Source organism: Erigeron canadensis, chromosome 9 (assembly GCF_010389155.1).
Source record: "Erigeron canadensis isolate Cc75 chromosome 9, C_canadensis_v1, whole genome shotgun sequence".
Taxonomy (NCBI): Eukaryota; Viridiplantae; Streptophyta; class Magnoliopsida; order Asterales; family Asteraceae; genus Erigeron; species Erigeron canadensis.
The window spans coordinates 32,777,180-32,792,769 of record NC_057769.1 but is presented as its reverse complement, the minus strand read 5'-3'; the positions used below and the strand labels follow the sequence as shown (position 1 = coordinate 32,792,769).

General features: G+C 33.6%; 2 protein-coding genes across 3 annotated transcripts; both read left to right on the top strand.

Annotated features, from left to right (window-relative positions):
• The first annotated feature begins 4,983 nt into the window (after positions 1-4,983).
• Positions 4,984-9,397, top strand: LOC122582765 (microfibrillar-associated protein 1-like). Its single transcript, XM_043755196.1, has 2 exons — positions 4,984-6,459; positions 9,047-9,397. Exons 1-2 carry the CDS (start codon positions 5,258-5,260, stop codon positions 9,156-9,158), a joined length of 1,314 nt encoding a protein of 437 aa, XP_043611131.1. The 5' UTR covers positions 4,984-5,257; the 3' UTR covers positions 9,159-9,397.
• A 1,786-nt stretch (positions 9,398-11,183) lies between these two features.
• Positions 11,184-13,907, top strand: LOC122582409. Of its 2 annotated transcripts, none has more exons than XM_043754800.1 (4): positions 11,184-11,313; positions 11,450-11,678; positions 12,248-12,300; positions 13,678-13,907. In XM_043754800.1, exons 1-4 carry the CDS (start codon positions 11,269-11,271, stop codon positions 13,846-13,848), a joined length of 498 nt encoding a protein of 165 aa, XP_043610735.1. In that variant the 5' UTR covers positions 11,184-11,268; the 3' UTR covers positions 13,849-13,907. The 2 variants fall into 2 exon arrangements, with proteins under 2 accessions (XP_043610735.1, XP_043610734.1); XM_043754799.1 differs by having other exon boundaries at positions 11,190-11,313; positions 12,242-12,300.
• The last annotated feature ends 1,683 nt before the right edge of the window (positions 13,908-15,590 follow it).

Sequence of the window (15,590 nt, the reverse complement as noted above, 5' to 3'; positions counted from 1 at the left end):
AAAAAAACTTAGGTGAAGAAAGAAAGAGTGTGTGTATGTGTGTGATTTTGATGAGGGGGGGATTTTTGTTTGTTTAGGGTAAAAGAGGTATTGATTATTAGATGATTTTAGCGATTTGAGATTTGATAAAAGAGTAAAATAAAAAACTTGACGGCTGATATTTGTGTGCTTTTGTATTGGAAGAAACGGGATAAATGTATTTACCTAAAAGAGCTAAGCAATAATGTGAAAGTACGTTAATGCCCCTCAATATAAAACTCTTCTTTTTCTTTTTAACAGACATTAACATGGTACATGGTTACCTGTGCAATATGGTAGCGGTGACGGTGACGATGATTTATTAATGTCGTTGACGGTACTATTGGTGGTAGTGGTGGTGTTGAGTGTTGTAGGTAGATATGAATTTGATTGTGAACTTAATTAAGAAGATAAAGGCCTATGATGTAAATTATTAAGATAAGAGTTTAGAGTGTAAATTAATTCATTAAGGACAAATTTAATCATTTATGAAAACTTTTTCGATATAAGATGTTTATTAAGGATAATTTCATATTTTCGTATGTAACTATCGTGTAACACTTTATTAAAATGGGGGTGTGATCATTTTTATAAAGAAATATAAATAAAACTTTTTTTATATACATGACAACTACTAGTCGTAAATAATAACCTCAGGTTACCCAAGTAGTATAATGGGCCCATCATAAGCCATAGTTACGGTGGCACAGGTGTGATAGGTAAGTGGCGAATGGTTGTGAAGTTACCGACTCCAAAATGTCAGTAGAGATTGTTTTAGTTATTTATGAAAAGATAGATGGAGTAAATATTTTAAATGATAAACTGATAGATGCTTAATATGTAAAAGGGTATTTTGGATTATCTAAATTATTGCTTTTAAGACATATCAATAAAAATAAAATAAAATAAAACTCAGAAACCACTATCATACTACCCGACAATGGGGGTATGATTAATCGCATAAGTTAGTTAAATATGGGGGTTTTGTGGCCGAGTTGCCACTTTGCAGAAGTTAGTTAAATATGTTAGTAATCCCAAAGGATTAATCGCAAAAGAGAGTCTTGATTAAAAACACTAATTTAAAGGACACCCATCTTGAATACGCTCAACAACATGTATAGATTGTACATTAAATGAAGTTCAATTCGTTTTAAGTGATTAAATAACTGAGACTCAAATTATGCACCAACCCCGTACCCGTCAAATTAATAGCATCTTTTGACTCTCTTGTATAAACTAGTTCCATTACAAAGACCGGTACCCCAAGACATCTTTTATAACTTAGGTAATTCAACAATGGTTTTGGTTATTAAAATAACAATTACATCTATCGTTTGTACTCAACTGTTAACACATTTGTTCCTATTATCGATAAATGGTTATCTACCGTACCCGTCATAGATTCAACACGTTTGTACCCAAACAATTGAAATGAAATATGTGCGAACAATAATTACCATTAAAGACACATATAGATCACCAATCGATTCAAGATAAATAACAAGGAACAAATACATCAAGATCACGATGTAACGTTAAATGTAATCAACATTGAATTATTAAAAAGTGTGCAATCTTACATATCGTCTCACTCCATCAAGATGGGTGCAAAGATGATTAACCACTCATATTAAAATACGAATAGCAAATCAAATTAAAAGAATTCATCGTTACCGAATATAAGGAATTGACAACGAATAACGAAATTGATCCAATCGTAATGAAGTTCTTTGAAAATGAATAATCTGATGAAAATCTGCTCTAAGGGCTTCAAAAGTCGACTGGAAAGTAAAGATAAGGTTTCAAGAATGTTTTTGCAAGCTATTTATAGTTTCCAAAATAATAATAAAAATTCGGCGCCACATTGCGTCGCAGTCTTGTATTTGACTTCTGTTGACTTTGACGATCATTGACTTCACTGGTTTGTACTTGGTCTAACTGCGTCGTAGTTTTAGGAGACTGCGAAGCAGTTTGTTTCTCAAAAATTTCCACTGCGTCGCAGCCTGTTGTTGACCAGCTTTGAATTTCAGTTTCGTGCCTCGTAAATCGTCCGTAAGCACTCGTTTCACTCCATAAACATCGTTTTCTTCAAATAAACGCTTAAGTACCTGTTAACACATGAAACACTAACAAATACCATAAACGTACCAAATATGTACGAAAACGACTCTAAAACCATACCAAAACAACTAATTAAGCCGTAGGAAATGGGAATAAAATCCGACATATCAAGATATATACCTTGTCAATCACTTAAAAAATACGAGTACCACCAAGTACACATGGGCTATCTAAGTTAGGGATAAAAATCGATTCAGCTATAGATGTAAAGTTAGACAATCATCAATCTTTTGATTAAAATCAATGGTCAATAATCAAACTTGATATCTGCATTTGTCATTTGATTTTAATCCAAAAGTTTAAGTTGCTACAAATTTATTATAAAATTGGGTACGATATACATAAACTAATTGTTATGATAGTGTACGCATGTATTATTATTGTATTATCTACCTGTTTTTGTTAAAAAAAAAAGTATACATTTTTGTTATTTATCGACTTTAGAGTGATAACCGGAAACATGCAAACTTAAGGGGAAAAAATGTAATTCACAAAATGTTGAAAAGATTATAATGACCTCACGTGTTTGTCACAATAATATAGTCACATGGAGGGTTTAACGGGGCATTTTGAACACCATTTGGTTGCGAAGTAAAAATTAAAAAAATAAAACCAATTCTAGGCAAAAATTATATTTTTTCAGGCAAGATCAATAACCTCAAATCGCGTAAACTTAAAATAATAAAAAATGTAATTTTCTCTAAAGAATAATTAGGATCTCGAAGAGGGATTAGGGGTGTCAAGTGTACCCCAATCTTCTCTTTTAGTTATATTATAAATTAGCGATGTGCAAATAACCCATAAACCCATGTTCCGTCTGAACCCCGCCCCGATCGAAGCCCTAATAGGCTGGTTCACGGACTTACGGGTCAAGTTTTTGTTGCATTTCCAGGTTATGGGTTGGTCAGGTCGGGTGATGCCGAAACTGAGAAAATATGAAGAAAACTCGTGACCTGCCTGTGATTCGCCCAAACCCGACCCGAAATAAATTGATCCGAACCTTCACGGGTCAGGTCACAGTTTAGTTTTCCATACGCTCGCAGGTCATGGTTCAACCCGGTTTGGTCCGGGTTTTGACCCGTACAGAACCACAAGAGGACAGAGTCACTATGGGGGCAGCGGGGTGCCGGGATAAGCTGCGTAGTCCAACTTTGGTACAATGTAATCTTTTAAAATTTACATGGTATATTTATAAATTTTTTCTAAATAAGAAAAGTTAAATAAGAAATACATAAAAATGTTATCTTCTTTGTCATAAGTTTATTCTTTAGAAGTTATTGGTCATCAAAACATGAATTTTAAAATATATTTCTACATTGGAATAATAAAAAATCTTGATTTATTTTAATTATTAATAGAAAAAAATAAAGAAAGGTTAAAGAAAAATTTTTTATTTTTTTTGTGTATGCAAATGTGTAGTATATTAATATTGTACTGTAGTTGTTTGCGGAAATTTATTTTCTTTCAAATTATTATATAAATTGTCACTTTTAACTAATTAAAATAATCATAACAATTATGTAGGATAAACATTTAAGAAAAATAAGTATGAGGTTGTTATGCAATCAACTTCGGTGAAAAATACCTCACATACTATTTTTTTAAAAAATATTTTGAATAAATGTTTGGGCCTCATGTTTTTTTTTTTATGTTTTGAAAAATGGTATGTGAGGCGTTTGTCATCCAACTTGAGTGCATAACAGCCTCATATTTTCTTTCCACTTAATATATATACAAGCTAATTATTTCATAAAAAAATATATATTTAAGGTTTCTTGCATTATGATTAAGTACGTTTTCATTTAATAAGACTTTATTTGAATAGGTGTGTTACACTATGGAACGAAATTTTTGTAGATATCAATATCTTATTCTCGAACTAAGGCCCAAACTCTAGTATAACAAACTTATAAAATTGCTCCCCAAAATATATACTCCCTCCGTCCCATATTAAGTGTCACAGTTTGACCTTTTGAATCTTTTTCTTTCAACTTTGACCGTGAATATTTTTGTTTGTGTTGTATAACGGTTGATATAACATATATGAATTGATTGAGTTTTAAATGTACTTTTTTGTAGATATAACTTTTATCAACTAAAATATAACACATACAAAAGAATTTACAGTCGAAAGAAAAAGACTTGACCAGTCAAAATAGGATAATTAAAGTGGAACGGAATGAGTATATATTTTGGGTAATGATCCTCCTAAGTTATTAGTTTATAAATCCTCCTAATTAATAGGATTTTGACATGTGAAAAATTAGGAGGTGAGATTAGAAAGGAGAATTAGTGGATTACATGTGTTAACAAGTATATATATTAAAAGGATATCTAGGAGGATTTATCATTTTCCATATATTTTTTTTGCTCGTCTATGCTGAACCTTACATATAATCCCATACTAGCTTAAGAACCCGGGTGATACCCGGGTAGTATTATGATAACTGAGTAATGTAAAACGTAAAAATAGGATAACACAAGTAACTACGAAATAAGTAGTCAGTAATAGAAAACGCTAAAAGTTTATTGCAATAAAGAAAATGTATATGTATGTAAGCAGTAAACAATGTAATATTTACACTAAACAATCTAAACATACAAACGGTATAAAAAAAGTATCTAAGTAGATCATATATGTATTTATGTAATCATTAAAATAGATAATTAATCAATTATATGATGGAAAAGAAAGGTTGTACCAAGCATCAAGGATATTAGCCAATTAAAATGATTTATGTAAACAAATAAATATTGCGTATATGTGTCGTTTGTGTTTTGTTTGAATGAATATATTATAGAAGTGTCAAGTAAGCTTTTGTTTAGCTATTTTTTAAGCTTGGACTTCTGTTTTATATATGAAAAAGAAAAATATTTACGCTTATACGTAGGAAAAATACCCCTTATAATAATAATAATATGCAAAAATCAGAATGAGCGAGGTAGGGCACGCACAATAATTTTCGATTAAATTAAGTCGATCTCGCCACGTCAATTCGTAAGTTCAATCTCATCCCAGTTTCAATTCCGTCAATTAATTTCGTGTTTTTTTCCCCCCAATTTTTTAGGGTTTATAAACAAATTTAGGGTTTTTATTGGTTAATTAGTTTCTGTTAAGATGTCCGTAACGGCGGGTGTAAGTGATACTGTAATAGCAATTAGGGATAAACTTAGAGGCAAAATCGGGCAGACGAAAGTTAAACGTTACTGGCCCGGTAAAGCCCCGGAATGGGCAGACGATGGGGATGACGACGGGGGTATCGATACGGGTAGACGTGCTGATTTAGAAAAGGCGTTTCCGAGTAGAGAAGTTGATAATGATGGGTATGATAAGATAGTGAAAAGAGATGATCCTAGGCTTAGGAGATTGGCGGAGAATCGGTTGGATAATAAGGAGGAAGTGAGAGCGGATCATAGACGGATTAGACAAGCGGAGATTATATCGACGGAGGAAGAGGAGCAGAGGAGACAAGAAAGGTTGGATTTTGAGGAGGATGACGAGGATGCGGTTGATGAACGTAGGAGAAGGATTAGGGAGAAGAATTTGCAGAGGGCGCAAGATGAAGAAATGGCGGTGATTGAGGAAGAGGAGGAGGAAGAGGAAGAAGAGGAGGAAGAGTCGGAGTATGAGACAGATTCTGATGAGGAGCATATGGGAATTGCTATGGTGAAGCCGGTTTTTGTACCGAAGGCGGAGAGGGATACGATAGCGGAGAGGGAGAAGATTGAGGCGGCAGAACAGGCGTATGAGGAGTCGTTGAAGAAACGAATGGTGGAAAGGAAGGCGGAGACGAAGAAGATTGTTGTTGAGGAGATACAGAAAGATCAGGTGATACATAATAATTTGCAGTCAGAGGTGAATGCTGAGGATGTGGAGACTGATGATGAGCTGAATGAAGCGGAAGAGTATGAGGCATGGAAGGCGCGTGAGATAGCTAGGATTAAACGAGATAGAGAGGATCGTGATGCTATGGTGAAGGAACGTGAAGAGATTGAGAGGGTTAGGAATATGACTGAGGAAGAGAGGAGGGAGTGGGAGAGGAAGAATCCAAAACCTTCTTCTGGTGCACCGAAACAGAAGTGGAGGTTTATGCAGAAGTATTATCATAAGGGTGCGTTCTTTCAGGATGATCCTGATGATACTGCTGCGACAGTCGGTTCCGATGGGATATTTAAACGTGATTTCTCTGCGCCGACCGGTGAGGATAAGATGGACAAGACTATTTTGCCGAAAGTTATGCAGGTCAAACACTTTGGTCGTAGTGGAAGGACGAAATGGACTCACCTTGTTAATGAAGATACTACCGACTGGAATAACCCGTACGTGCTTTATCCTATCTATTTATTGAATCGTATATTATTCAGTCATATAAATAATGAGGTTTACTATAGATGAAATATTGACAGCATATGTTAACGTTTATTATATGATGATGCTCCTGTCATTTTGGTGATGCTGGTTTTCTGCATTTCATTGGATCTAAGTTTTACGTAGTTAAAATTATATTTCACCGTGTTTAGGTTGGACAAATTACTTCTAAATAATAGTGTGATATCGAGTTCTATTGCCTTAGTGAAATTTGTCGCTTTACTGCTTTAGTTAAGTTTATCTGTATAGTCTTGTATTACACTACCACTGATTTGGAGATCTCTATATGAAATATTTTGTGGTATGGACCCAGTGTTGTAATTTTAGTAGAAGGCTTAGAAATAGGCAAATTGTTTCAGTATGGTCTTAATTGCTCTTCCATAGCGGTATTATGATCGAAGACGTGCTACTCGCCTGCTCATATATTGCTTATAGCTAAATGATAATGTTAGACGTAAGAAACTGTTTTGGGTGAAAAAATGATGATAGGTGATGGCTCCTGGTAAAGTTTTAGAAATTCTAGTTATACAGAAAAACTGTTTTTTCCTGCTATCACATAGTGAAGTTGTTACATCTCATTGAAATCACATGATTCATAGATTGTCATCTCGGTCTGAGTTCATACAACAGAAGATCTATTCTATAGTTCAAGAATGAAATGCATTTATGCTCATCTGTTTGGAGTGCTCACCTTATTGTGAAAAGTCTCCAATGAAGTAATAAGAAGCTAAATTGTTAGGTTTTAGGTAGCTAAGCATTCATCTCTGTTTACCGCTGATCTAAAATTTCTGTATGAAATATTTCATGGTTTGGACCTCTAGTGGCAGGCTTAGCTATAGGTATAGACTACCGAGTTTAATTACTATCTAGTTTAATGATTAACGAAATGCATTAATATAAGTAGTTTCTGTTAATTAGTTTGTTATGCTTAGTAGTTTCACCCATATAAGTAATGTCACCCTTGACTCCTATTTACTTAGTAGTCGAAGACAGTTTTTGTTTTTTGGTTAAATTCATTTTTGAAGTGATGTATGGTCCATATTCTTGTCTAATATTAAAAACCTAATGGTTTCTGCTGATGTGGTTGGATAGCCTCTGAGGGGTAGGTAGTGTTTGGTAGATTTAGTTTTTTAGGCTATCTGTTATAGGAAATGCTTGAGAAGAGCATGAAAAACAGTTCTATATTCAAATACATGTGTAGCGCACACCACTGGTTGTACCTAAATCTCTTCATAGATGTAGTCTTTTAAATATCACACTTATCTATAGGAGTGGACTACTGAGTTTAATTGCTTCCAGCTATGATTTAGTTTGGTTTTAGTTGCTCCATTATCGTATTATTCTTAGGGAGATGATGCTCATATATGCTTATTGCTAATGTTTTTCTTGTTATTACTTTGTGACATGTAAGCAACAACTTTCATTGAAGTGATGATAGGAGATGGCTCTTGTAGTCTTGTTAAAGTTTTTGAAATCCCAGCTAAACATATATCAGTTTATTTGCTTATCATATCACATAATAAAGTTCATAAATGCCACTGCAATCACATGATCGTATTTTGCCATTCCTGTTTTGAGTTCATACAAAAGAAGCCACATGTTACAGGCATTAAGTTGTAAAGCTAGCACGCCACACGATTAATGGGGGTAAAACAAATACACCAGACTACTGTTTAAGAATGTTAAATGCTGTTAGGCTGGAACCCACATAAGTCGTGTCACACTGTCACCTGTGAGTCCTGTTTTTGCTTTGTTGAACCATGTAGTTTCTGTCAATGTCTGTCTTGAATCTTGATGTAAGTAGTTCCTGAGTGAGGAGTCCAAGCAATACTGAATCTTTAGTTAATGATTATTTGTGTAATCATATAAGGTTATCAGTTAAATATATACATATTGGTTTAAGAGTATCATGGTCCACATTCTTTGCTTAATCTAAGCCTGCGGCTTTGGCTAATGGCTATGTGGCTGGAAATCCTTAGAGTAGCAGGTGGGGTTTGGCAGATTTAATAGTTTAAATTACACACATTGTAGGCAATGATCAAGAAGAGCATGATACAGAACAATATCACAAGTGTATGAAAGTTTAATAGTTGTATATTTGTTATATATATCATGAGTAGTGATGTATGTGTGTGTGAGCGATGAGTCTGACTATGCCCAGTTCCTCATTTATTATCACATTGAAAGTAAAAAACAGTCTGCCCAATAAACTGCCTTGGTATTCCTTCAGGTACTTGAGAGAAGCCTAAAAGAAAGCATAAGAAATATGACAAAAAGGAATTGTGTTACTGATAGAACATCCCAAAAGAGTGAAAATCGGCATTTTTATTTTAAAACTCAGTATCATTTATTTTTTTGACTGATTGTCCCTCTCATTTGGAAAGTTCAATGCATGTTTTGCAGATACTTTGGTCAAAATACCATTGTGAACCTTGTGGACATTTGATATTTTGCCAATTCTTTCTCTTTTTTATGTAACACGTGATCCTTCTAAGATACTTGTTTTGCCATTTTAACATTCTCTATAATCTTTTGCAGCTGGACATACAATGATACACTTCGGTCAAAATACAACAACAAAATGGCTGGTATGAATGCGCCTATAGCAAAACCGAAAGGAAAAAAGATCAAGGACTGGGAATCTCGGTGAAACTGTGAGACAGGCTTGAAGGAATACGTAAGCATTTTGCATGCAATCATCGATCTCTGTCTGTATTGGTTTATTGTTTTGAAGTTAGGAGATAGCTAGTATTAACCTTGTGTGGGACCTTGAATATTTACATTTGTTCTCTTGCTTGTTTAACCTTAAGTCTGATCCATCTCCAGAGTATATGTACCTTCAGATTGGCTGTTTGAACAGCTAGAAGTTAATTGAGCCTTTTTACAGAATTATTATCTGCTGATAAAGGAAATACACATTTAATCGATTCAGTATCTCAATTTGTGGCATCATGTTTTTTTATTTTTTTTTATTTTTAAGAAGAGTCCTTAAAAGTTAATCTGATAGGATGACGTGCTTGAGAAAGAGATGAAGAGGAGCACACAATATGAAAAGGGACGATGCTGAATAAATAGAAATGGATATTAAATGTGGCCGATTTTATAGAGACTGTTATGTACTCTGGAAATGCATCACTGATAGGTTGTGCACACTAAGCTCTAAAGTAAGACTGGAAAATTTCTATCTGAAATTCGGGTGCAGTTGTAGCAAGGCTGGATGGACTTGTAATGTGGTTCGACAACTGGTGTTCCAATATTTTTGAGATTCTTCTTGACAATCATCATATCATCACCCTTGAATCAATTTTGGCCTCCACCTTTTGATAACTTTACATTTTCAGTATTCTTTACATTAAACTTTATATCTTAACCTTTATCATTTTTTTTTAATTAAATTTTTTTTTCTCACTTTACAGTTTAAATTCGTGCTATATTTAATTTTCATATTTTAACATATATTAGTACAAACCAAATAGGAAAACGGTTTTTGAAAGTGAGTATCAAACCAAACATACAAACATATCCTTCGATGATTTTTTCTTTTTTAAACAATTAAGGTTTCCAGATATCACGACTATTATATCTAACTTACTAAACAAACTTAACAAAAACTATATGTAATGCTCTTATAAAACAACACTCGGCTAGCAACACGATCATTCTTTAAGTCCCAATTCCCTTTAGGAACTTTGACTAGGGATCGAAGTGAGTGGGACTCTTGTAACATCATCTCTAGTATATGCAAAATTAAAAATAAAAAGTCAGAAATGAAAGTGCCCTGACCAAGCCTTTCAGGTTAATAGAGCAATGGACACTAGCCGGATATTGGACACTAGAATCAAAGTGCAGCTTGCCAAATCAGAAATGAAGCTGAAGTTCGAGAATGGAACTCATTCAGCACCCTGCAGCCCTTAAGATGAAGAAACTACAAATGGATTGCGACGAGAACTTCCCTTATAGGTGACTTTACTTACAGACACATACAATCTCACCAGTTATCGTGTTCATGACTTTCTCGAGAAGATGAACATATATAAATGGTGCTCATGTTGCTCAATGGGGAAAGTGTAGTTGTATTGCCTTTACAAACAAAAGAACGTACACAAGATCCATAACCGAAATTTAAAAAAAAAAAAAAAACGTTTCTCAAATGACGAAAATGTTGTTTTGGGTACCAATGTACCACCGAACGACATGTTAGATTGACTACATTGATGATAGTGAAGATGAAGGGTCTAATCTCAATCTAATAGGGGCTTATTTGGGTATCAATCACATTGGATGGAAAACGCACTCAACCGGAAAAAAAGACCTATTTAATAGTTTTGTTCAAGGACATGCCTAATCTCATAGGAGCTAAAACTCGCATCAGCACGCAATATTTGTAGCCTTTGCAGGATTTTGCATCAACATTGCAACGAAGAGAAAATAAGTTAGTCGATGGATTTACGAAGCAGATCAAAGATTTAGCAACTGGTTCACACCATATTTTTTTAAATTCGTATCACCATGGACTAATTGCTCATCAAATCAAAGTTCTATATATAGTTTAACATTGTCAAAGTTTTCAATGAGAAAATTAAATAAAAAAAATAGTCATTTGGACAAAAACAACAACGATAAGATAAAAATATATAGTACAAGGATCAAAACTGCTTTTTCCAAAAACTACTTTTGGCCATCAAAAAGTCAACTCTTCGGAGAACAAACAAACTATCAAACACTTTTTTTATCTGTGTGATTCAATCTCCAAATCTGTGATGACGGTCAACGCAGAAAACACAGAAGTCAAAGATTCACCATCTGTAAGTTTTTTTTTGTTATAATCTCTCTATTTTTTTTTTGGGATTACTGGCGATCAACTGGCATCTCTCTAATTACAATGATTAGAATTCAATTATTAGTGATAATGAATTATATAATTTAATTTAAAAATCACAGTATATAGAGGTGAATTGCACAAGTTCAAATAAAATAAGGCGGTTTTCAGCTGGAACAAAAGCTGGATTTGCATTGAGTTTGATAAATAGAAAAATTGAGGATGGATTGCCATTGGCTTTATACATAGAATCTGTTAAACTAAATGAAGAGCCTGTTAGTTTTGGCCCGAGTTCGGTTCTCGAGCATTACGGCGACGGCTGGAAGCTGCAGACCGTTACCGAATCAGAAGGTATATGCTTATGTTTTTGCTTACTATGTTTCAAGTTATTGAAATATTCAATAAGCTTTATTTTTATTAACAGGTTACTCTATATTGACTTATTGAATTTTTTTAAAAAGCCGATAAAGATTGTTTAGAATTGTTTATGAGCTTACGTTGAGCTTATCGCAGCTCCTATATTGATAAACTTACAACCTGTTAAAAAAAAAAAGAACATTATGGGGTTTTTTTAAATTTCGCTAAAGCCATTAGATGTAGAAGATAGCTAAGCCAAGCACCCCCTTTAGCGGTTTCGTTTAGGGGGGTGTTTGGGCTAGCTCATCCTTTGGGCTTATTTCTATAGAGCAAATAAGCTCGAGTAGTCATAAGTTAATATAAACGAGTTTATAGGCTTTTTGAAAATTCAATAAGGTAATAAGCCCGAAGATAAGTTAAAGCCTAAACACCCTCTTTAGGGAAAATGAGAGGGAATAAGAACTTTTAGTATAGCGCGGGTATCCTGCTAGTTTTTATAATATGTTTAATGGTTTCAAGTGTTTCTTTGTTATAACTTTGTGTGTGTTGTCTTCTAGGAGCAGCACGAGCTACGGAAAGTATCAGGAAAACAACCAAACATGAATCACCTCCACTGGTATGCCACACCTTTTTCATTATCATGGTTCAGATTTTATTTCCAGAGCTGCAGAATCTATTGACGGTTAATATAGTGACATTGCAAATTGATGGTAATACATGAAATGGAAGTGATTGTTATTGAGAGCTGTCTGTTTTTTATGGTTATTCTTGTGTTAAAGACCTTTGTCGATTCAGGGAAGATCAGTTTATATTTAGGTTTCTACATACTTTAGGCGATCTTATAATGCCGTTGGTATAAATTCTCAGTTTATGATCTTTTCTATTTCATCTTAAATGCAGTCAACTTGTTTTGAACCATCATTGCCTCATTTGTTCATCACTTTTTAGATCCAAAGTTCCTTAGCGGAACTTGCAGTTTCATGAGTATCAAACCTCTAAATTTCAACATTGTCTACATTTCGATTTGCCAAAGACAAATGCCAAGAAATTGGAGCTTGAAACTGTCAATTCAGTCAAGAGTACAGTAGCCAGTTTGGATGTGATTACTTATGAATGAGTCGATTTTTGTTTACTTTTGGGGTACGGATCAAAATCCACTCAAAGTATAATTCGAATCATTTTGAAAATTTGGGATTTGATGAAAGGGCTATGATTAAGAGCTCAAGATGTGTAATTGTTGTACATTAAACATAAACACTTTCTTAGTATATGGGTACACATATTAAAGTACAACAACTTATGCATGCTAAGCTCTTAAACACAGCCTCGAGAGCTATGTGTATAAATACTTATAACTATTTTAATCCTTTTGGAGTCACTCAAAATCTATAATTCTTTGAAGAAAATATTTATGGTTCTTTGGACAAAAAGTGTATCCGTTTAAAGATTCTTTGGGACACTACAGTATTTGATATTTATTACTAACAGAAGACCAAAAATTTACAATAGATTACCTATTTTGACCTGACAAATAACCCGCCGGCCCGCCCCACCCATTTTTCCGTCTTTAGTCATGAGTGTTCTATATAATACTCGTACATTCTTTGGCTTAGGTTGAAAGCTAGCTTTCTGATGATATCTGTAAGGGACTTTTTATTGGCAATGGGCCAATGGCTGCCATAAATAATTACCAATTGGGTCTTGCTTTTCTAATTGCTTGGATTGACTTTTCTGTTTAGTAAGAAAGTGAGGCTACCCTTTTAGGGTCTTCAAGATACACAATCTATCTTTTGCAAGAGGTGGCTTCCCCAGATTAGAGCTCTGTACTTGCTTAGTTGCATCCAGTAATAGAATTACTAATTAAGTCATGAAGAAGAATAGGAATTCTCATTTAAGCCTTAACAAATCGTATCTTGAATCTATTATTGAAGAGTTTCATGCGAAACTTATGGCTAAGTAAGTCTAACTCTCTCATTACTGACTTTATTTGCAGGGATTGGATGAGCTGCATTCAATGAAAGGACTATTACCCTCAAATGTTGGTGCTGGTTACATAGCGAAAGTAGTGCTAGCTTTTGTTTTGCTTTTCCTGTTCGGGGCAATGTTCACATTAGCTCTTGAAAACCTTCCAAAGCTTCTTATCTATATCAACTCTTCCATGTAATTATATTAATTTATATTAATCCTAGTACATTCCTGGCTATGAAACTCATTTTAATGCTACATATTCCCGTTTCAAATAGCGTTGGAACTGGTACTTTATTTGGCAGGTGGTCTGCAATAACGCACCTTAGGCGACTTGGGTTTTGGTGGTTCCTTCAGTTTTGGTCTTGGTCCCTGATGCACAGTCCACCGGAAGTTGCTCTTAGCTTTAGCTCTTAGATTTTCTAGTTTTTACTAATCTAACAGTTAATGATTACAAAAATGATTTCATTACACCAATAAACTAACTTAATTAATCATATATAGCCTTTCTATAAAATATAAAGTAGCTAGGGGTACTTGGTTAGTAAAGTTTAATAGTTTCAGAAATAGTGTTTATTATTGGTTGCCAGACAAACAAAGGAGGAGATTTTTTAAGTTAATTCTCCAACTTGAGTTAAGTTGAGAAAATCTTAATCTTTGAATGAAAATCAAAAGTCAAGATTCAAAGATCATCTTTGAATCTTAGCCCTTGATTTTTATCTAAAGGTCTCTTATATTTTCTAGTTTTTACTATTCAAGAGTTAATAATGATTACAAAAATGATTTCATTACACTAGTAAACTAACTTAATTAAATATATATAGCCTTTTAGATGGGTATTTAATTAACTGATTATATAAAATATAAAGTAGCTAGGGGTACTTGGTTAGCAGAGTTCAATAGTTTCTGAAATAGTGTTTATTATTGGTTGCCAGACAAACAAAGGAGGAGATTTCCTAAGTTAATTCCCCAACTTGAGTCAAGTTGAGAAAATCTTAATCTTTGAATGAAAATCAAAGGTTTTGAATCTTAGCCTTTGATTTTCATCAAAAGGTCTCTTAGATTTTATAGTTTTTACTATTCAAGAGTTAATAATGATTACAAAAATGATTTCATTACAGTAGTAAACTAACTTAATTAATCATATATAGCCTTTCAAATGGGTACTTAATTAACTGCTTATATAAAATATAAAGAAGCTAGGGGTACTTGGTCCGCAGAGTTCACTAGTTTCTGAAATAGTGTTTATTATTGGTTGCCAGACAAACAAGGGAGGAGATTTTCTCAAGTTAATTCCCCAACTTGAGTCAAGTTGAAGAAATCTTAATTTTTGAATGAAAATCAAAGGCCAAGATTCAAAGATCATCTTTGAATCTTAGCCCTTGATTTTCATCTAAAGGTCTCTTAGATTTTCTAGTTTTTACTATTCAAGAGTTAGTAATGATTACAAAAATGATTTCATTACACTAATAAACTAACTTAATTAACCATATATAGCCTTTCAGATGGGTACTTAATCAACTGCTTATATAAAATATAAAGTAGCTAGGGGTACTTAGTTAGCATAGTTCAATAGTTTCTGAAATAGTGTTTTAAATGAAAATCAAGGGTCAAACCTTTGATTTTCATCTAAGGGTCAAAATTACCTTAGTCATTTAGAAGTAATTTGAGGGAACCCCTTCGACAAACATTAAGTAAATATGTAGAAAAATAAACAATCCCAAACACCTTTGAAAATTTTGAACCTAATAATTTCTTGGATATTGTTAAAATTCCATCTAAATTCTAGCAACCAAAAGATCAAGTTAACATTCCAATTGAGTCAGTGGTGCACCAAGACCAAGTTACCATTTACTACGATTCTTTCAATGAAAAGAGTGTGATTTTTCATATATGATATTTCCAATGACTACAAATGAAGAAAAAGAAGTGCTCAATTGC